At 45.6% G+C, this 21,488-nt stretch overlaps 1 protein-coding gene across 2 annotated transcripts; it reads right to left on the minus strand.

The window, feature by feature from the left end:
* Positions 1-201: 201 nt before the first annotated feature.
* On the minus strand, positions 202-8,501 carry NR1D1 (nuclear receptor subfamily 1 group D member 1). 2 transcript variants are annotated; one of them, XM_030220605.1, is made up of 8 exons: positions 8,215-8,501; positions 4,717-5,013; positions 3,582-3,670; positions 3,272-3,416; positions 2,415-2,854; positions 1,464-1,649; positions 910-1,120; positions 202-509 (listed from the first exon to the last, which is right to left on the minus strand). In XM_030220605.1, exons 1-8 carry the CDS (start codon positions 8,243-8,245, stop codon positions 310-312), a joined length of 1,599 nt encoding a protein of 532 aa, XP_030076465.1. In that variant the 5' UTR covers positions 8,246-8,501; the 3' UTR covers positions 202-309. The 2 variants fall into 2 exon arrangements, with proteins under 2 accessions (XP_030076465.1, XP_030076466.1); XM_030220606.1 differs by lacking the exon at positions 8,215-8,501 and adding an exon at positions 7,216-7,302.
* Positions 8,502-21,488: the final 12,987 nt, after the last annotated feature.

The following is a 21,488-nucleotide window of genomic DNA, read 5'->3' on the forward strand; positions in this document are numbered from 1 at the left end:
AGTCAACACCCACTCTGTACCTGCATATTATATTGCTACTGTACCAGCTTGAGTGCCATAAAATATTATATTTTGACATTAACTCCAATATCTACATATTTACATCAAGGATCCATCCTGCTTCCAATATTTACATCAAGGATCCATCCACAGTTCTGTGTAACTTGTACAATAAATAAATCCATTTTTTGTTTTTGGGGGGGGGGGGGGGGGTTGCCCCAGTCCAAAATGTTCCGACTTTAGCTGTGGAGTTCACGACACTGGCTCCCACGTCAGGTTACTGGAGTTTTACTCCCAAGCTGCGAGCGCTCACTGTGCCTCCACCCGAAAGGAAAGCAGCTTCTCCGAGTGCATGCCGTTCAGTGTGCGCAGATCTGCCAGCTTCAGCAAGAGCTTGGTGAAACGTGAAGTCTCTGCAGGGCTGTTCTTGAAGACTAGAGTGCGCAAAGCACGGATGAGAGTCTCTTGCAGCTGTTCCACAGCTGCCCTGTTCTCCATCCCTGAGCGGTCTACAAAAAATAAACAAGGAGCCATGAGTAGTGGGTTGAGGCTAGAGAAGAAATTAGGCGGGAGGGGACAGTTAGCGCCACTCCTTTACGCAGGCTTTCCAGGTTAGGGGATGCAGCTGTACTCTCCTGTCTACCAGAGCCCAGTCACTGCCTGATGTGTTATGCTTAACCCTTGCTTAGCAAACCCTGTAGTTCCCTTTACTGAAAAGCAGGCACAGGGTATTTCCTGCCCTCAGTTCCTGTTCATAGAGGTTTTGCCCAACTAGTAAAGGCAGCTCATTAAGTCTGCACAGGAGGATAGTTAGGATTATAAATTGTTACTCAATGCAGGGTCCGTCCCCCCCAAAAAAAAAAAAAAAAAAAAAAAACACACACACTTTCTCCTGCCCTCCTTGCTTACCTGCCGAGACCAGGACCACAGCTGTGAAAAGACTCAGCTCCTCCTCAGACAGGGAGAGGGCATTCAGCTTATCACTGAACTCTAGCATTGAAGTTAGGAGGTCACCCATGCCCATCTGTCGCAATTCCTGCAGTCCATAGGTGGCACCGCTGATGAAGGTGACTGTCTGCTGTTTCACATTGAACAGGGAGGCGAATCTCACCATGAGAACCTGCCACATGGAAGAAAGCCATCAGAAGCCACTCCTTTCATCCTGCTGCCCCCCCCCCCCCCCCTCAACCCAGCAATCGGTCCTACTGTCTCTGCCAAGCTCAGGAGACTCAACCAATAGCTCCCCAGGCCTGAGACCATTACTAGAGCAGTGGAGAGGTTGAGTGGTTACAGTAGTCAGAGGCCAACCAAGGAAACTGGAGTTAAATCCCACTTCCACGAAGGGAGGGGAGGAAGACCGTTTACTCAGCACAGGTTATCACCTGGATATGGATCAGAGCCCTGCCTACTCAGTTTCCCCAAATCTATCAGTTCAGAGCAGGCGAGAGTTGAAGCACACTTACCTCGAAGGTACCGGCTTTCAGAAGAGCGACTTGGTCGTGCTGGGAAAGGTCTCGGAATCCAGGGATGTGCTTTGCAAACTGCACCACCTCTCGCACAGCAGGCGTGAAACCACGTGAGAAGTCTTCCCAGATCTCCTGCACAGTGCGGCCACTGCGCCCACGGGGGCATGTGTTCATGGGACATACCTAGGGTAGTACAGAGACAAGACCGTTAAACATACACCAGGGAAGGGAGGAGGAAAAACATATTAAACATAAGGCCGGGGGGGGGCAGAACATGACAGATGGATGCCATTAAATATGTCACGAGAGGACAGGAGAGGTGCTGTTGAACATGTAAATAAGTGTGTGCATAAAACTACTTCTAGTAGGACACAGGCCATGCTGACTAGGTCTTCACCTATTCAAACATGTTTTTCTGCTACTTAAATACTGCTCTTCACCTCAACGGTTGTGTAGAAACACACAGGGGCCTACATGCGCCCAACGCGCATCTATCTAGAGTTACGGCTACTGCATGGACCTTGAGGTAATCGTCATTCTACGAGCGTAGACGATTACCACATGGTTAACGCATGAGACCTTACCGCTAAGGCAATAGCTGGCGGTAAGGTCTCAGACCCAAAACGGACGCGCACAAATTCTGATTTTGCCGCATGTCCATTTTCGGCAAAAAGTTTTTTTTAAAAAAGGCATTTTTTGTAGGCGCGCTGAAAAATGGATCCTCGTGCGCCCAAAACCTGTGCCTACACTACCGCAGGCCATTTTTCAGCACACCTTAGTAAAAAGGACCCCAGAGTGAATATGGAAGCCCTAAACAATTCTCCCTAACAGAACCTCACTATCACAACCCCAAATCCTGCTTCACCTAGACTGCCCCCCACCCCCAGAAAAGGTTTAAGAGCTTTGCCTCACCCCATACCAAAAGCATGCCCACAAACTTCTCCTTACCAGCAAGATATCTTTGGTGCCCTGCAGGGGACAGCCCTGAGGTGTTGAGGTGTCTGTCTCTTGCCTGTCCCTGGTGCTAGCATTCATACTGTGGCTCTGGTGGCAAGCGGAGCTGTGGTTGTCCTCCCAACTGGGTGAAGTGGAGGGGCTGCGGAGCTGGTCTGGGGGCTGATCCAGGCAGCTTAGCTTGTCATGAGCATAGATGAAGATTTCTTTGTGGGCTCGGGCTACCTGGCCAATGACCTCTTCTACCTTGTCCTCGGGACTAGGGGAGCGCGGAGGGGTCAGCTGCTGCGGGAAGGAAGAGAAGTGGTCCAGGCTTGGGGGCTTCAGAGGGCTCTCACTCCGGAAGCATCCACTGTTCATGCTTATCATGGCACTCTGCATCTCTGCAAGCAATCGCTGCTTCTCCCGCTTCGGAATTCGACCAAAACGAACAGCTGGGGAAAGAGACAGGAAGGCATCAAAGCAGGATTCCAAATACACGTCAAAGGGGAACACAAAATTCTGGAGGCAAGGGTCAGATACAGCCCCCCGTTATGGGGACCCTGAAGAGACTCTGAATCCCACACGGCCTACTGAACCACTGTCCCACTTACAGCAACAGCGTTAAACATACTGAGGCCCAGGGAAGAACTTTGGAAGGGATCCAGCTTCCCCCCCCCCCCCCCCCAAAAAAAAAAAACACCTGCAGGCTGTTATCTCCTTCAGATTTAGACAAGCTTGGGTCCCTCAACAGCATGATGGCCTGGGGCAATTGCTCTGTTTACACCCCTTTATGCCAGTCTTGTCCCATGATCAGTCCTTTCCATCTGGGGCAAAGGGCTTGTAGGCCCCTTGCTTTCTTGCACACTCACCATCACGGGACATGCCAACGGACAGGCATTTCTTAAAGCGGCATTGCTGACAGCGGTTCCGGTTAATGCGTACAATGGAGCAGCGTTCATTTTTCAGGCACTTCTTGTACTGGATGTTCTGCTGAATGCTTCGCCGAAAAAACCCCTACAGAGGACAAAAGACAAGAGTGCATACATGAAACCATGCCGCAGAGGAGTCTGTGCTTACCCAACCTAAACCCCCACACCTGAATCTTGGGTGGCAAGACGGAGCCACAGCACAGTTCACAGATGGCAATCTCACTGGTAGCGTGCACCTGTGTGTCCTTACCTTGCACCCCTCACATGCATGAACGCCATAGTGGAATCCTGATGCTACATCACCGCACACTTTGCATAACAGCACCATCCCGTTCAACTCTGAGAAAAAAAAAAGCAAAAAATGATTAGCACTGCCTCTACAGCAGATATTACGCATTTCACAACCTGCAGGTCCACTCCCCACTGGCCCCAGATTTTAAAAAAACCTACCCCATTCAGACTGCCAAAGATATACAGAGCCTGACTGACAATGGGACATCACTCCTTGTCCAATAAATCTGACTGTTTCGCCCTCCTATGCAGATAACCACACAATCTCCTGTTTAGTCCATGCCCAGAACTCATCCCCTTCAATATCTATGCAAGGAGTCCTGCAATAATCCAAAGAGCTACCAAGCCCAGTCTGGCAGTTGCCTGAACATCTGACTTCCTAGTTCTCCCTGGTCTTTCCAAAAAATAGCCCATGGCCACCAACACAGCGCGTGAAGCCTACCCAACAAAACAGATGTTTCATGGAGTACCTGCATTTCCACTACAACCTCTAGCTATCACTGTGTTGCAGCCTACCAGAGTCAGTCACATGGTTGCCTGTACTTCTGCTAACATTTCTAACATCTCACATTAATGATTTTTACCATTCCACCTGGTAGTCTCAGCACCTGATGTTGAATCATTTGAGTAGCAGAGCCTGCTCAAGGCATGAGCTCAGGGCACCAAAAGCCTGCCTCATTGGTTCAGCCTTCACAACTGCAAAATTTTGCTGTCACAGCTGTGCTCTCTTTTCAGAACGACCACCAGCACTGCTGCAGGTTTACATGCGAGATCAGTTCTCACATTTAAACCTGGGGCCCTGTCAGTGGCTCAGCGTGCAGGAGAGCAAGGTGGACAAAGCAAAGTGACATGCTCTCGCTGCTGTAAAAGGCAGAGGTAATATCAGCAGGGAGGAGTGAGGAGGGCACACCAGAGCGACAGTTGTCTCGGGGTGCCACAATCCCTTGAGGCAGCTTTATAAACTGATGCCACTAAGCTCCCCTCCCCCTCCAACTATTACAAAGTCATTGCCTGCAGATTACCCACTCTGCTTCCCCCTCCATACAGTCCCTACTCAAACCTGACCCCAACCCCCTGACAGCACATTGACTCACTGGTGATACTGCTGGAGGTTTTGCTGGGAGATATTCTGCTTCCATTGTCCAATGCCACCTGCAGGCTGCTGGGAGACCCTCCAAAGATGTAGGAAGACGAGGGGGGAGACACTTCCTCCCCACAGCCCAAGAAACGGGAATCCTGAGTCACAGAGCCCGTGGGTGAAGGGGGGAAATAAGAGGGGAAAGACTGACATGTGGACTGGAAACTGCCATTGGAATTCTCACTGTACATGGAGACAGGACTGATTCTGCTGGGAGAGGAACTGCTGGAGCTGATGTACGTGATCACTCCACCTGTGGGGGACAAAAGCCAGGAAACTTGTCACAAATACTGCCTGCAAAACAACTACGCATTATCTATACAATAACATTGATGCAGTGTCCCTTCCCCAGTGAGCTTAGACGATGTCACTCCCTTAAGATGGCGCATAGTGAAAAATGAGAAAAGGGGCATTGGTCAGATATACCCAGCACTGCTGTTGGGAACTTGCTTCTTATAATGCCTTGAGCTTCTTTATTTAAAATCCTCCCCACATCTTCAATTTGTGCCTCTAGTCACAACTGGATGTTTTCTACTGTAATCAGACAAGGAAGAAACTGCAAGTAGCCACAGAACAAAGACATCGCGCCAGGCTTTAACTGAGTCAGACAAATGATCCATCTAGCCCAGTGTTCTGCTTCCAAGTACCTGGCAGAATCCCAAATAGCAGCAACATTCCATGCTACCAATCCAAGGGCAAGTAGTGGCTTCCCCCATATCTATCTCAGTAGCAGACTATTGACTTTTTCTCCATAAACTTGCCCAAACCTTATTTAAATCTAGATATGCTAACCTCGTCCTCTGGCAACAAGCTTAACTATTCGTTGAGTGTAAAAAGTATTTCCTACTATTTCTTTTAAAAAGCATTATCATGTAACTTTATCGAGTGTCCTCTACTCTTTGTACTTTTTGAAAGAGTGAAAAATCAATTTACATTTACGCATTCTACACCACTCAGGATTTTGTGGACCTCTATCATATCCCCAGCCCTAACCTCTTTAGCCTCTCTTCATATGAGAGGAGTTCCATCCCCTTTATCACATTAGGCACCCTTTTTTGAACTTTTCCAATTCCACTGTATCTTTTCTGAGATACAGTGACCATATTTACACACAATACTCAAGTTGTGGTCGCACCATGGAGTGATACAGAGGCATTACAATATTCTTTGTCTTACTTTCCATTCCTTTCCTAATAAATCATAACATCCTGTTTGCTTTTTCGGCAGCTGCTGTCACCACACACTAATACTAAAGCTGGGATCACAACCCTGACAGAATTGCAAAGAATGAAGATGCTGTGATCACACAGGACTGTCCCACACGAACTGATATAAAGCTTGATGCAAGAAAAACTGGACATTGTGGAAAAGGAGGGGAAAAACAATGGGATAAAGTATCAGTGCCAAGTGATTATTAAATGAGACTGTCCAGTGTCATGAAAATCAATTAGAGGGTGTGTATCAGAAAAATACAGAAAAGTTTCAAATTTGTTGAATGACATAGGCTTGATTAAAAAGCCCTATGTATCACACCCTACAAACTCCAGAAGGAAGTTCTTTAACATAGTGCATGTATTAATGTGAACATCCTGTAAGGAATCTGCGATCTTCAGATGCTCACTTTCTTCATTGTTCCTTCTTATTCTTCACATGGGTTGCTGGGCCCAAGCCTATGGCACCACTACCTATTTTCTGGTGCTCCTCCTATTAGATTTAAATCATCACTAAAGACATGGCTTTTTCTCTTTCATGTTAAACTACTTTCTGCTCCCAGGCTTTGGAATTAATTTTTTGTCATAGTGGCTGGTTACATTTGTTGTGCTACGCATTCTCTCCTATCCTATTAATATGTCCCATCATTTGTGGCTTGTTTTTTTAATAGTTTTCGGGGGGAGGGGGTTGTTATTGGTTATTGTAAACCGCTTTGATGCCCTGTGATATTGGGGCATACTCCGAGCGACTGCGATCAGACCCAGCATACCCTGACTTTAAGGGAGAAATTCATTCCTGTCAGCAAAAGCACAACAAACACAATCCAATAAAAGGCTCAACAGGAACCCAAAACTTTCTCTCAAAAGCCACATTCTTTGCTTTTAACAGGGGTCATACAAGCTGAGCACTGTCACTGCTTTAAAAAACTATTTGTCCCCAGGGTTACTGCCACTGATCAAATGGTCACATCTCTTAGAAGTACCAGATTGCATTGTAGCAGAACTTGGTTTCCAAAACAATATAACTATAAGGAAGCGGAGCTCCTGCTTCTTACTCTTCACTGTTAGCGATTTTCGTCTGTGCAATTATTTTTTATTAGTTTGAGATTATCGTAATAGCAGCCATTCTACTACTCTACAGAAACATAGCACTAAAGAAAAGCAACAAGATTTGCACATAAAATTGCAGAAAGGCCTTTTTGTGGTCATTCTTTTTCCAGAAAAAAAAAAAAAAAAAAAGTTACCGGAGATGCTATAAAATTACCCTTCCTGGACAAAGTGGCAACGATCTCCCTCGCACCAGTGGAGAGAGTTTCCTCCTTCAGTTTTAGAGTCGGATTTCTGGCTCCTTCCCCGACAGGCAGAGACAAGACAGCACACAACCAGGCCACGTGCTTATGCCGCACGTGGCCCTGCAACGAGTGTGACTCAAGGTTCTCACCCCGCCCCCTCCGGCATCAGTCACGCCCCCTCCCCTGAGAAGCCTCGATCGTATGCCACGATTCCCGAGGAACGCAGCCCTAGCTAGAATTTTATGTATACAGCAGCCTTCACCTCCTGCGACCCCCACAGCCGCTAGTCGCTGTCATGGTAACGGCGGCTCAGGAGCTCGAGCCACGATCTGGGTGTGACGTCACGTGTAAGACGGCATGCCCAGGCGGGCTATTTTGATTATGTAATGAAGTAGGTCATGGGCAGCCGTCCAATCAACAACGGGTGGTGCACTTAAATGAAAACAAAGCGCACATGGCTAGGCAGCGAGAGCCATGTGAGACCTTGCAGCCCGGGCGTGGTGCCTGCCTCGCTAGCTCTGCTGACCTACTTGTGCCCCCTCCCTCTCCAAGGGAATGAGTTACGGGGAGAATGAGAGCGAGAGGTCATCCCTCAAGGGCCTGTAACGGCTACTATCACTATACTGACCAGGATACGTGGTAAGGAGAGCCTTCCGTACCTAGCACGCAGCCTACAAAGACCCCCGAAGGACGATTCTGCATCACAATATTACATCAACCTTGCCTGCAAATCCCGACTATATTGATAGTAAACGAGATTCTCGATCTTTATCCAGATAAACTGCAGATGGTGGACTGCATACATATAAACCCCAATCAGGGACCTGATCACTTATATCTAAAAGAGCGCGCTAAGCCTAAACACGATCATATTTCCTGCTAAATGTACCACTAAAGGGTGAAAAACCGTCCTTATGGAGAAAAAGACAGTTCCCCCAAAGCCTACCTTACCTGTGCTGGCGTTAGAATCCAGAGACGTCATTTTGGTCACCAGCTCTCAGATGTCATTCAAAAAGTGGCTGGAAACGAGATGCAGAAAGCACCAGCTGAGCAGGAAAAAAAATAAAGTAGAAAGACTTAAGCTCTTCTTGTGCAAACTCTGAACGGTTTGCAGTTACGCTCTGAGCACTCTGCTTGAAAGTTAAAGCGGCAGACTGATTGGCATTGGGCTCCTCTGTCGCTCCTGGTACCTTCCACTGCCTGAACTGGACTATTTCTTTCAGCTATTTCGTGTGGCTTCTTTTTGCCTGCCCTTGTATAAACCCTGTGACGTGAATTTGGGAAACCAATCCTGCTACCTTTCCTGCACGCGTCACAGTGTGCCTGATTGGCTCTCTGATCGGTATGCAGTAGTGGTTCTCAACCTAGTCTTGGGGACAATCTAGCCAGTCAGGTTTTTAGGCAATCCACAATGAATAGCATGAGCTAAATTTGCATGCGCCACCTACGCTCTATGCAAATCTATCTCATGCATATTCATTCTAGATATCCTGCCTGAATGTGTGAGGATTGGGTTGAGAAACCCTGGTATGCAAAGCTACAAGTAAGCTCTCAAATTCTCTCTATATCCAACATTCACTCCGAGGAAGGGAGGAGACATAGATTAGCATTTATTTCATAATGGTAACGTTTATATTTGTTGATTTAGATGCTATATATTTGGATGCATAGGTTCCAGCTCTGCAGGTGCCATGGGGCTTGAGCACCCCCAATATAGAGCAAATATTTTCAGTCCGTACAAGGAGGTGTAATTTGTGCTGTGGAGTCCTTGCAGTCTTTCTGTATATTCCTCTCTGCATTTTCTGGAGTGACTCCCAGGTCTACCTCAATCCACTCTGGGCTTCTAGTGCTGGTATTGTGTGCCTTCAGGCTTGCAAACCATTTTCTCTGTGCAGGTTTTTATTTTCCTTTCTCCTATTCCCAATGGCTCTGGTACAGTTTCTCATCTTGATTCTGACTTTTCCCAATCTCTTTCTCCAGCTGAAACCAGTGCATACCCCAGGACCACATTGCCCACCTTCTGCTTTAATCACCTCTGACCATCCCTTTTGTCTTCTCAGCTTTCAAGCTGCAATATTTTCTTCCTTTCGTTCAGCCATCTCCATTCTGTCTGAGTGCATGTCATCTCCTACCCTTCTCCATACTCTCTTGCTCTTCCTGTGCTCCAAATCAGCTCTCACCCCTACTCTACTACTACTACTTATAATTTCTATAGCGCTACTAGACGTACACAGCGCTGTACTCATGCAGGCCACACCACAATATCTCCAATCTTATTTCTCTTCTCCTCTTTCTCGTGTGCCCTGTGGAATGCCTGCTCTGTCTCCAACAAGCTTGCCTACATCCATGATGTCTTTATCTCTTGTACTCTCCATCTCTTTGCAGTAACTGAGACTTGGCTTTACCATGAAGACTCTGCTTCAGCTGCTTCCAAGTGTCATGGAGGTTACCTTTTCTCCCGTACACCTCAACCGGTTGGCCATGGAGGTGGTGTTGGGCTGCTTCTCTCACCCTCTTATAGATTTCAACTTCTTCTCCCACTCCATCCATCTATCTGTCCGAGTAGCAGTCATTTACCAACCCCCTGATAAGTCCCTTTTTTCCTTTCTCTCTGGTTTTGACTCCTGGCTTTCCTTCTTTCTCGAACCTTCATCTCATTCCCTCATTCTTCGGGATTTTAACATTCATGCTTATGACCCCTCTCTGACTCTTATGCCTCTTGGTTTTTTGCTTTAACATTCTCTTTCAATCTTCAGCTGTGCTCCACTACCCCTACTCACCAGAATGGCCACTGTCTTGATCTTGTCGTCTTCTCCAGTTGCTCACGCTCCAATCTCTGCACCTCAGGTCTTCCACTCTCTGACCATCATCTGATAATTTTCACACTTAATTAGCCTCCCCCTCAGTCCTGTTCAATCCCCACCAAAACATTTATGAATCTTCAGACTATTGACCCTTGCACTCTCTCCACCAGTGTTTCATCCCTTTTCTCAACCACTATGTTATTCAAGTCTGTCAATGAGGCTGTCTCATCTTATAATACTATTCTGTCCTCTGGATACTTTTGCTCCTTCCATTCCCTGTTCTGTAAGGTGTATCAAACCCCAGCCTTGACTGACCTCTAGAATCCGCTACCTATGTTCCTGTGCCTGATCTTCTGAATACCTTTTGCTAAAATCCCATGTCCATGCTGACTTCATACATTTCAAATTCTTTCTGACCTCCTTCCAGTCTGCTCGTTCACTTGCCAAATAAGACTACTACATCCATTTGACAAACTCTCTTGTCTCAAACCCTCAACATCATTTTGCACACTGAACTGTCTACTCTAAGTACCTTCGCCTCTAACCCCTCCTTCACTTTCTGACCAGAGTATGGCTGATTACTTCTGCAACAAGGTTCACAAGATTAACCTTAAGCTCTCAACCAAGTCACCTCCACCTCTCCTTCCCCAGTCCATTCTGTCAACCTTCCTTCAACCTCTGCTGCCTTTTCTTCCTTTTCTGAAGTCACTGAAGAGGAAACTGCATTTTCTTTCCTCCTCCAAACTGACTACCTGTTCCTCTGATCCTATTCCCACCTATCTACTTAGCACTCTCTCTCCTACTGAAATCCCTTCTGTCATATCCTCAATCTTTCACGTTCCACTTCAACTGTTCCTGATGCCTTCAAACATGCCATAGTTTCACCACTCCTCAAAAAAACCTTTATTGGACCCTACCTGCCCTTCCAACTATTGCCCCATCTCCCTCCTCCCTTTCATATCCAAGCTACTTGAATATGCTGTTCACCGCTGTTGTCTTGAATTTCTTTCATCTCAAGCTATCCTTGATCCACTTCAATCTGGCTTTTGCCCTCTACATTCAACTGAAATAGCCCTAACTAAAGTCTCCAATGACCTTTTCCTAGACAGATTAAAAGGTTTCTATTCTATCCTCATCCTTCTTGATCTATTTATTTATTATTTATTAGGATTTATTTACCACCTTTTTGAAGGAATTCACTCAAGGTGGTGTACAGTAAGAATAGATCAAACATGAGCAATAGGCAATTACAGCAGTAAAAATATTTGAACAATACAAAGTATGGCATGGTATACTACTTAATATCTATCTGCTGCTTTTGACACTGTTGATCACCTACTCCTTGATACTCTGTCCTCACTTGGATTTTGGGCATGGATGGATGGCGGGGAAAGGGGAGAGAGGAAATTTGCTGGATATGGATGGATGGAGGAGAGGGCAGGGGAGAATGGAGAGTTACTGGACATGGAGGGGATGGCAGGGGAGAGAGGAGAATTGCTGGACATGGATGGAGGGGAAGGAAGACAGGAAGTAGATGCACATGGATGGAGGAGAGGGGAGTGAGGAGAAATGCTGGATATGGAGGGGAAACTGCTGAATTTAAAGGCTGGATCGGAACACTTTGGGGGCAGATGCTGAAACTGGAAGAAGGATAGGGACAGGGCTACATATGGTAGACAGGATGCATAAGGACACAGGAGGATGGTGAACATGGTGAGAGAAAAAATATCAAATGGAAAGAAGACACTGCATAAAACAGAAGACACTGGGACCAAAGCGAATAGAAAAACTAAATGATCAGACAACAAAGGTAGAAAAAAGTATTTTATTCAGAATTTATTAATTGGAATATGTCAGCTTTTGGAAATGTGCATTGATATTTTGCATTTAAGTTTCCAATTTCTCTAGTATTGCTGCATGCCGAGTCTGACTTCTTGAGGTAACTTTCCAGTTCAGTATTTTGCCTTCATATTTTTTGATTTCTATTTCCTTGTGTCATGTCTTTTGTGTCATGTGTTTTTCATGTGTGATCAAGGCGCAGTATTCTGCTAGCATGTAGTATTTGCAGCCCTTTTTGGGGTTTTTTTGTTTTTTCACTAGGTAATGTATTGGTGTTTTAGAGCCCAATGTAATTACAGTTCTGTCTTTTCACGCATAAGGTTGTAGCTCGTCCTGTCCTTGGAATTAGTACTGTTATGGTTTGGTAAGGTTATAAGTGTGTTTTTGCACAAGCTTGTGTATAGCGTTTTGCAGTGGAGAGATTGTGTATTGGCCTTTCTGAGGTGGCACCAAAACATCAGAAAGGGTTTTAGAGCCTAAATCATGACATATTACCTCTTGAAGGATCTACATAAAGAGCCTATGCATTTCTAAGGTCAACACTGGCATGGTATGGGAAAGGGGGTGGGGAAATACTACTGGAGTGGAAGAGGGAGTGCTGGGTAAGGAGGAAAGAAGGAAGGAAGGAAGGGAAAAAGAGCTGGCTTGATATCTCATACATATTCATTATGGTTATTCTCAGAAAAATTACTATCGGGGAAAATTTCAATTAATCGGAGTACAATTATTATAGATAATAAACCATCAAGTACTCACACTACAATTATATTATTACTTTTTTTTAAAAAATTTTTTATTGTGCTGTATCAATAAATTCAATCTCCCTATCCCACATAAAGTGCCCCCAGAACTCCTTACATACTAGCCCAACAGATGCTCACACTCACTCACAACTACCATATTCGTACATTCAAGCTGTCGCGTGCTCGAGGACCTTGGCATACTGTCAGGCTTCTTCCCCGGAGCACTGGGTTCGTGAGTCCATGGGCCACTACCGTGGAGCGGCAGTGGCAGGCAAGATCACCTTCCAGGTAGAGATGAGACAAGACTGGACCGGAACCCCAGACTGGCGTTCTACACCGGAATACACGGAACTGGAACGCACCGGACGGGTGCGCACTGGAGTGGAGCCCGCTGGACTGGAACACACTGGAGGGCCCCACTGGGCTGGAACATACAGGAGTGAAACCCGCTGGACTGGAACACACTGGAGCGGAACCCACGGGACCGGAACCCGCTGGACTGGGACACACTGGACCTAGGCTTCACCTACGCTTGACCACCTTTCCCCGAGGGTTGAGCCCTCAGGTTCGGGCGGCCGGCAGGGCTTACAGAAAAGACCGGAACTGGAGCTTGTAATCCGGGACAGCAGGAATCAGGATCCAGGAGTGCCCCCAGGCACCTAGGTGAAGGCAGGGCAGACCGGCAGGGAATGTCCGGGTTCCGGCAGCAGGCAGGTTCAAAGCAATGGTCAAGTCAAGGAACAAGACTACGGCTGGAGCTTCAGTATCACGGAGTACTGGCAACAGACTGAACAAGGGCAGAAGCTCCAGCAACAAAAGAAACATACACGGAACACAGCAGGCAAACACCAGAAGACTAGTCAACTATACAAGCTAGAAGGAAAGCTATGCCCAAGCTAACAAGTCATACACAGGAAACATACACAGAGCAAACGCAGGAGACTAGTAAGGCTATACACCAGCTAACAACCAAAGCTGTGCCCAAGCTAACAAGTCATACACTGGAAATATACACAGAGAACTAGCAAAGCTATACACAGGCTAACAAGCCAAGCGGTGCCTACGCTAGCTAGTCAAACACTAGGAACAAACACTGAGCACTAGCAGAGCTATGCACAGGCTAACAAGCCACACGGTGCCTAAGCTGGCTAGTCTACCACTAGGAACAAACACAGAGAACTAGCAGAGCTATGCACAGGCTAACAAGCCACACGGTGCCTAAGCTGGCTAGTCTACCACTAGGAACAAACACAGAGAACTAGCAGAGCTATGCACAGGCTAACAAGCCACACGGTGCCTAAGCTGGCTAGTCTACCACTAGGAACAAACACAGAGAACTAGCAGAGCTATGCACAGGCTAACAAGCCACACGGTGCCTAAGCTGGCTAGTCTAACACTAGGAACAAACACAGAGAACTAGCAAAGCTATACACAGGCTAACAAGCCACACGGTGCCTAAGCTGGCTAGTCTAACACTAGGAACAAACACAGAGAACTAGCAAAGCTATACACAGGCTAACAAGCCACACGGTGCCTAAGCTAGCGCTAGTCAAACACAGAAACTCACACAGAGCAAACACTGAAACAGTGTACAGAGCACTCTATACACCAGGGCCCTTAGATGAAATGCAAAGGCCAGCACTGTAGTCTCTAAGTGATTAATAAAGCCCTTCCACACCAGAGGCACAGCTGCAGCAATCACCTTGCACCCAAACAGAGGTTTGACACACAGAGAAGTCAGCCCAGCGGGAGCCATCTTGGATACTGGCATAGAGGAGTCGGCGGCAGCCATCTTGGAAGAGGCATAGCCCACACAGGTGAGGTTCAGTAGGGCAATCAGCACACAGAGCCAGAGAGAAACGAAGACAGAGACAGACACAGAGACAAGCAGAAGCCAGCACAGCCACTGACTCCCAGAAACAGGGTAAGTCTGAGGGTTGTCACGGCCACAGACGTGACAGTAGCCCACCAATAATAGTGATCACAATGATGTTTTCAAATTATTTTCAGAGTTCAACATTCGATCTTGATATGGTAACTTTAAATCCATTCTCAGAAAAAGCCAGCTCTTTCTCCCTCCCTTCCTTCCTTCCTCCATATTAGCATATTCATTTGTATATATATATATATATACACAAATGAATATGCCAATATGCTCCGCCCCATCCTTTGCCCCCCCCCAATGAAACAGTCAAACTACGCCCATGATTTTGGGGCTCTGTTCTTTCTTGTTTTTTTCTTATCGCACCCATTGCACTTTTAGTGTATGCTCAGGTGGATCCTCCTCCATTTCTATCCCACTATCAGTTGATGTACCTCAGGACTCTGTCATGGGACTTCTTCTTTTCTCCATCTATACTTCTTCTTCCTCCCATGATTTTCAATATCACCTTTATGCTGATGACGCCCAGATTTACATCTCCACACCAGAAATTTCATCAGGCCCAAATCTCAGCCTGCATGTCTGACATTGCTGCCTGGATGTCTCACCGCCATCTGAAACTAAACATGGCCAAGAATGAGCATGTTATCTTTCCCCCTTCCCCCTAAACTCACCTCTCCTCTTCCCCCATTTTCTGTCTCTGTGGATAACACTCTCATCCTCCCTGTCTCATCAGCTTGTAACCTTGGGGTCATCTTTGACTCCTCTCTCTCTTTCTCTGCACATATCCAACAGACTACTAAAACCTGCAATTTCTTTCTCTATAATAACACCAAAATTTGTCCCTTATTCACACTCTTATCACCTCACGCTTAGACTACTGCAACTCACAGGTCTCCCACTAAACCATCTCTCACCTCTTCGATCCATTCAAAATTCTGCTGCATGCCAGTTTTACTACACTCTCCTCTACTTCATTGGCTCTCTATCCATTTCTTCATACAGTTCAAACATCTCTTATTGACTTACAAGTGCATTCAATCTGGAGCTCCTCAGTACCTCTCCACTCTTATATCTCCCTATACTCTTCTCCGAAAACCCTGTTCATCGGGTAAATCTCTTTTCTTCTCCACTGCCAACTCCAGACTCCATTCCTTCTATCTTGCTTGCCCTTTTTTTTCTGTTGCAGATATTTCTATTAACCCAGAAATGTTAAATTTCCTAAATAAATCTTAGCCAAAGTTTCAATAAGTACAGCTTGAAAGTAGCTAAATTTAAAAACACTTTAAAACAAATGTCAGGTACGTGTGCAAAAATTAATTCCCAGAAAATGTTTGAAAAAGATAATGTGAATATAGTGCTCTGATGTCCCTGTTTTGTTTTGTTTTGGGGATTTTTAACGACCCTGTCACTTAACTCTCCTATAGTCTTCCAAGGCTCTTTCCAAAAACCCAAAGATCTAGCTTCTGGATTCCAATTACACTAAATTAAAAAATAAATAAATAAATATTTTAAAAAAAAAACTCTCTACCCTCACATTGTGTTCCTTTTTCACAGGATACCTAAAAAAGACAATGTGGCCAATAAGCCTTGCAGTGGTCAGCATGTTTTAAAATACTGTCTGCCGTGGGCTGAATTGTACCCAGATTCCAGGACTGAATATTTGGTATAACATGCATGCCAAAACTTATCCAGGTACTGGTGATTTTCAAACCCAGTACCCCGATAAAGGGGTTCTTTTACTAAGCTGCGGTAAGCATTAAAATGTGCTTACTGCAGGTTAAAAAGCAGTACCATACGTTTGTTGTCCTAGTTGGGCTTGGGGGGGTGGATTTGTTGGGATTTGTTGAGTCTTTACCTTTTGGTGCTTTTGATAAGAGTCTTTGTACTTTTGATATACTGTGCACCTTCGTTCTTTGTTCTGTGCCTTCAATACAAATGATTTCAAATTTTAAAAAAAGCACTACCACAGAGCATGCTCAGGCATCCCATAGTAGTTTTGGGAATGGCGCTCGCTTCCTATGCACTAAAAAATAGCATGTATGGGAGCGGAGAGTAGGGATGGTCTGCGCTTATCGGTTACTACTACTACTTATTTCTATAGTGCTACTAGACGTACACAGCACTGTACACTTGAACATGAAGAGACAGTCCCTGCTCAACAGAGCTTACAATCTAATTAGGACAGACAAACAGGACAAATAAAGGATAAGGACAAAGAGTAGCAAGATTCCGTGCAGAATCCTAAAGAGTAGCAAGATTCCGGAATCCCATAGTAGCAAGATTCCGAAATACCAAAGACTACTACTACTACTAATCATTTCTATAGCGCTACTAAACGAACTCAGCGATGTACAGTTGAATATGTAAGAGACGGTCCCTGCTCGATCTAATCAGGACAGACACACAGGACAAATAAGGGATAAGGGAAATATTTAAGGTGGAAATGATAAAACAGACATGGGTACTGAACAAGTGAATAGGAGTTAAAAGCACCCTCAAAAAGGTGGGCTTTTAGCCTAGATTTGAAGACAGCCAGAGCTGGAGCTTGATGCACCGTCTCAGGAAGTCTATTCCAGGCATTTGATGCAGCAAGGTAAAAGGAACCTGGAGTTGGCAGTGGAGGAGAAGGGTACAGATAAGAGAGATTTACGGAGTTCCCAGGGAGGAGTGTAGGGAGAGATGAGAGTGGAGAGGTACTGAGGAGCTACAGAGTGAATGCACTTGTAAGTCAATAAGAGGAGTTTGAACTGTATGCTGAAACGGATAGGGAGCCAGTGAAGTGACTTGAGGAGAGGGCTAATATGAGCCTAGCAACACTGGCAGAATATAAGTCATGCAGCACAGTTTTGAACAGATTGAAGTGGAGATAGATTGCTCAATGGGAGACCTGTGAGCAGCTACATCACTGCTCGCTAACTGATTAACACGTGGTTAGTGCATGAGCCCTTACTGCCTACAAACGTGCTAATGGGGAAATTAACACGTTGGCATTAATGGAAAATGGAGCCATTTTACCGCCATGCTAAAAGTGGCCTCAGTGTGCAGGAAAGACCCATGCTGGGGATAGCGCTGGCCACGTGTTAGCTTGGCTTAGTAAAAGGACCCCAAATTTAGGACAGCCTTTGTGTTGAATATCACTGCTGGCTCCATCCAGTCTCCACCCCCGGACTGCCCCGGAACTTTCCGCATAGTGCTGCGGCACTCTGCCCAGATAATCAGGTGCACTATCCAGGTAAATGCTGCTGAATTTCCAGGTTTGAATATCAGCCCCACTGCTTTCTAGCTTTCCACACATAAAATGTTTATGTTTATTTTCTATCTTGATATACCCTCTTTACTAAATAAAAAAGTCAAAGCAGTTATCAATAAAGTCTAAGAATATAAAATCTTTATGAAAAGAACGCCATTTTTGATAGTAAAGAACACAACCATACATACAAGACACAAAAGAACATGAATCTGGGAAAAGGGGAGTGTGGGAATAGACAGAAAAAAGGGAAAAAAAAGGGTATTCTGAATTAGAGAATAACACGGGGCGGGGACCCGCAGTAACCGCAGGGATGGGGACGGGGACAGTGCCCATGGGGACGGGACCAAACTTTGTCCCTGTGTCACATTCTGTTTTGAAGTCTGTTAATGAACTGGACTGTTATTTATGTTTGATTGATGCAGACAACAATATTTGTATATTTTGGGAAAACAAGCAAACATGCTGGCCACAGCTAGCAAAATTTGCATGGGGGGATCCTGTACATCCTGCTACCAGCACATCGTCTAAGAAGACATCTTCTATTGCAGGATGGACTGTGGAAGACAGGAGAGATAGACTGAATCCTGAGATTGTTGATGACTTCTTATTCATCCACAGATTAAAAAATCATAACAGTTCTTCATAGGACATATTTGTCCCCTCTAGGGCATACAGAACAGGTTGTATTTTGTACCCCTGGACATTTTAACAGGGTGGATTAGGATTAGGGTTACCATATTTTGTCCTCTGAAAAAAAAGACACATGTTCCGCCCCCTGTCACATATTCCCCTCCCCACGGGTCACATATTCCCCTCCCCTGCCCCCCCCCCCCATCACCTCCCCTCCCCTTACTTACTATCTACTGCCCTGGTGGTCTAGTGACCTCTTTGGGGCAGGAAAGAACCCCCTCTTTCCTGCCCGGATCTCTGTCCTTGCCCTGCATCCTGTTGCTGTGACGGTCTTTGGATTCAAAATGGCCGCCAAGAGTTGAAGTTCGCGAGGCCGCATCAACTCTCGGTGGCCATTTTGAATCCCGAGACCATCACAGCAACAGAATGCAGAGTTAAGGCAGCGCTCCAGGCAGGAAAGAGGGGGCTCTTTCCTGCCCCGAAGAAGTCACTAGACCACCAGGGCAGTAGGTAGTAAGGGAAGGGGAGGGGAGGCTAGGATAGGCCTGTTTGTCCAGAAATCCGGACAAACGGGCAGACTGGCAAAACCCATCCGGAAGCTCGGACATGTCCTCAAAAAGAGGACATGTCCGGGTAAATCCAGACGTATGGTAACCCTAATTAGGATTCCTTGGGGAAGTAGAAGTCAGCTATTGTTGGGGTTGGAAGGGTAGAGGGTGGTGGCGGTGGTGGGAGGGTTTATTATAGTTGCTCATTGTTATTATTGTTTTTTGTTTGTAATTTATACACAACAGTTGCACAGCATATTATTCCTTTTTATACTTTAATAAAAAGATTTAAATATAAAATCATAAGTGTTTGAGGCTTCTGCAGATGTGAACAGAGCCCCTGGGACGGGGACGGGGATAGAACCTGCAAGGATGGGGTGGGGACAGAGACAAGGACTGCGGGGATGGGACTGGGATGGAGACGGGACCAGCGGGGATGGGGTGGGGACAGAGACAGAACCCACGGGGCGGGAATGGGGACGAATTTTGTCCCCAAGCTGGCTAAGAGTATATTTATAGTTTATTAAATATTTGCTAAATTGCTTGTATTGAAAGGCAGAACAAAGCGGTGTACAGCCTAAAATATCAAGAAAAAGAAAAGAACTCCATTAACTGACAGGAAAGAAATACAAACATTGAAGGACAAAGAGAGAGAAGAGAACAGGAAACTAAAGAAGGACAAAGAAGACATACACAGGGATATTAATGTCATGACAACCTAATTAATCGGAACCCCCATAGGCCTGTTGGAACAGCCAAGTTTTCAACTCTATCTTAAAGCTCTTAAACTCAATAATACTACAGACATGCAGCGGTAAACTGTTTCAGATATGCGGTGCAAAAGAAAAAGCACTACGTCTACTTGACTAGGGTGAAAAGCCTGAAATTGAATGAAGAGAGTTTCATCCTGATATCTGCAGGTAAACTGTTCCAGATATATATTGGCCTTCCATTACTCTGCCAGCTTATTTTAGAATGCAGTTGCTCAAACTCACAAGTTCATTCACACATTTTGCAGGGAAAGGGAAAAATATTGTCTTTCTTTGTCACTGTCCCTCTAACTCACTGCCATTCTTTTAATTACAGTCAGGCTGGTTCAGGGTGTATCTCAGTGTTAAGTACTGCAGCACAGCTTAATTAGCTGAAATTTTGTAAACTACAGTAGAAGTTTGAGAAAAAAAACTCAGCCAAGACATTTTGCTTCTCAGTAGGGAATATTTTCTTGCTCAGAGCTTAAAACTTTAGATTTGAGAAATAGGTCTCTGTCAGCTTCTCATAGGTGTTTACTTTTGATTTTAAGTTTCTCCATGATGCATTCACACCAGGGCTGCTTTAACCACTTATGGGGCCCTGGACAAACTTTTGTGAATAGGCCCAGTTTTAATTTTTCCACATTGACCCCCCCGGCCCCCCCCCCTCCCAATAAATGCATCAATCAATCAATCCTCCCAGTCCAGCAGCTTCCTTTCCCCTTACCCCCACCTGTCCAGCTTCCTTTCCCCTTTATCCCATCCCCCTTCCTGGTCCAACAGCTTCCTTAACTCCCTACCAGTTAAGCTTCTTCCCAGCAAAAAAAAAAAAAAAAGTAGCACAGAGTAGAGAATTCTTCGGGATTTCACCACCCCACTGCAATCCAATCCATCTCCGCTGGAATCTCCTCTATTCCCATCTGTCCCTGAAAGGAATCTCCTGATGCTCTCTACTGAAATGTGGCACAGGGAGGTGTTCCGAGACAGGAGGACAGACATGCCAGAGATGCGGGGCCCCTAGAAGTGTGAGGCCCTGTGTGACCGCCCCTGCCTAAGACCGGCCCTGTTCAGAAACATGAAGTCCACTTCACAAGGGGCAGGACCGGTAGAGCCATCAACAGTCTATCAATAGTGTGGACTAGACAGTGCCTCTTTCAGACACAACTGCTGCCTGCCCTGCATGTGTGCACAGTTGCTGTCAGCACATCTCTGGTCTGGACCTACCCTGCTGCCTTACACACCCCTGCCGGTCCAAGTTCAGAGAGAGACCCTCTGTTTCCCTTCACTGGTCCATCCAGTTTGCCCAACAAGGTGGGCTAGAGCCGCACAACAATGTTGCAAACTGCTATTTTAGAAGCTACCAATCTTAAGGTGTCTTCTCCTCCTCCCCCACCCCCAAGTTACACTCAGAGCATATGATGTGATGTACATAGAAACATACATAGTAGATGACGTCAGATAAAGACGTGCATGGACCCATCCAGTCTGCCCAACAACATAAACTCTTAGAAAATTATATTTATTTATTTATTTATTTGGATTTATTTACCGCCTTTTTGAAGGAATTCACTCAAGGTGATGTACAGTAAGAATAAATCAAACATGAGCAATAGAGAATTACAGCAGTAAAAATATTCAAATAACAATACAAAGTATGGCATAGTATACTACTTACTACTATGCAATAAAACATTTTAATAGCATAGGGTGTAAGCAAAGATGGAACATTTAGAAAGATAAGATAGAGTAACAGGAGTAAGAAAATAAGGTACTAATT

Source organism: Microcaecilia unicolor, chromosome 12, assembly GCF_901765095.1.
Source record: "Microcaecilia unicolor chromosome 12, aMicUni1.1, whole genome shotgun sequence".
Classification (NCBI taxonomy): domain Eukaryota; kingdom Metazoa; phylum Chordata; class Amphibia; order Gymnophiona; family Siphonopidae; genus Microcaecilia; species Microcaecilia unicolor.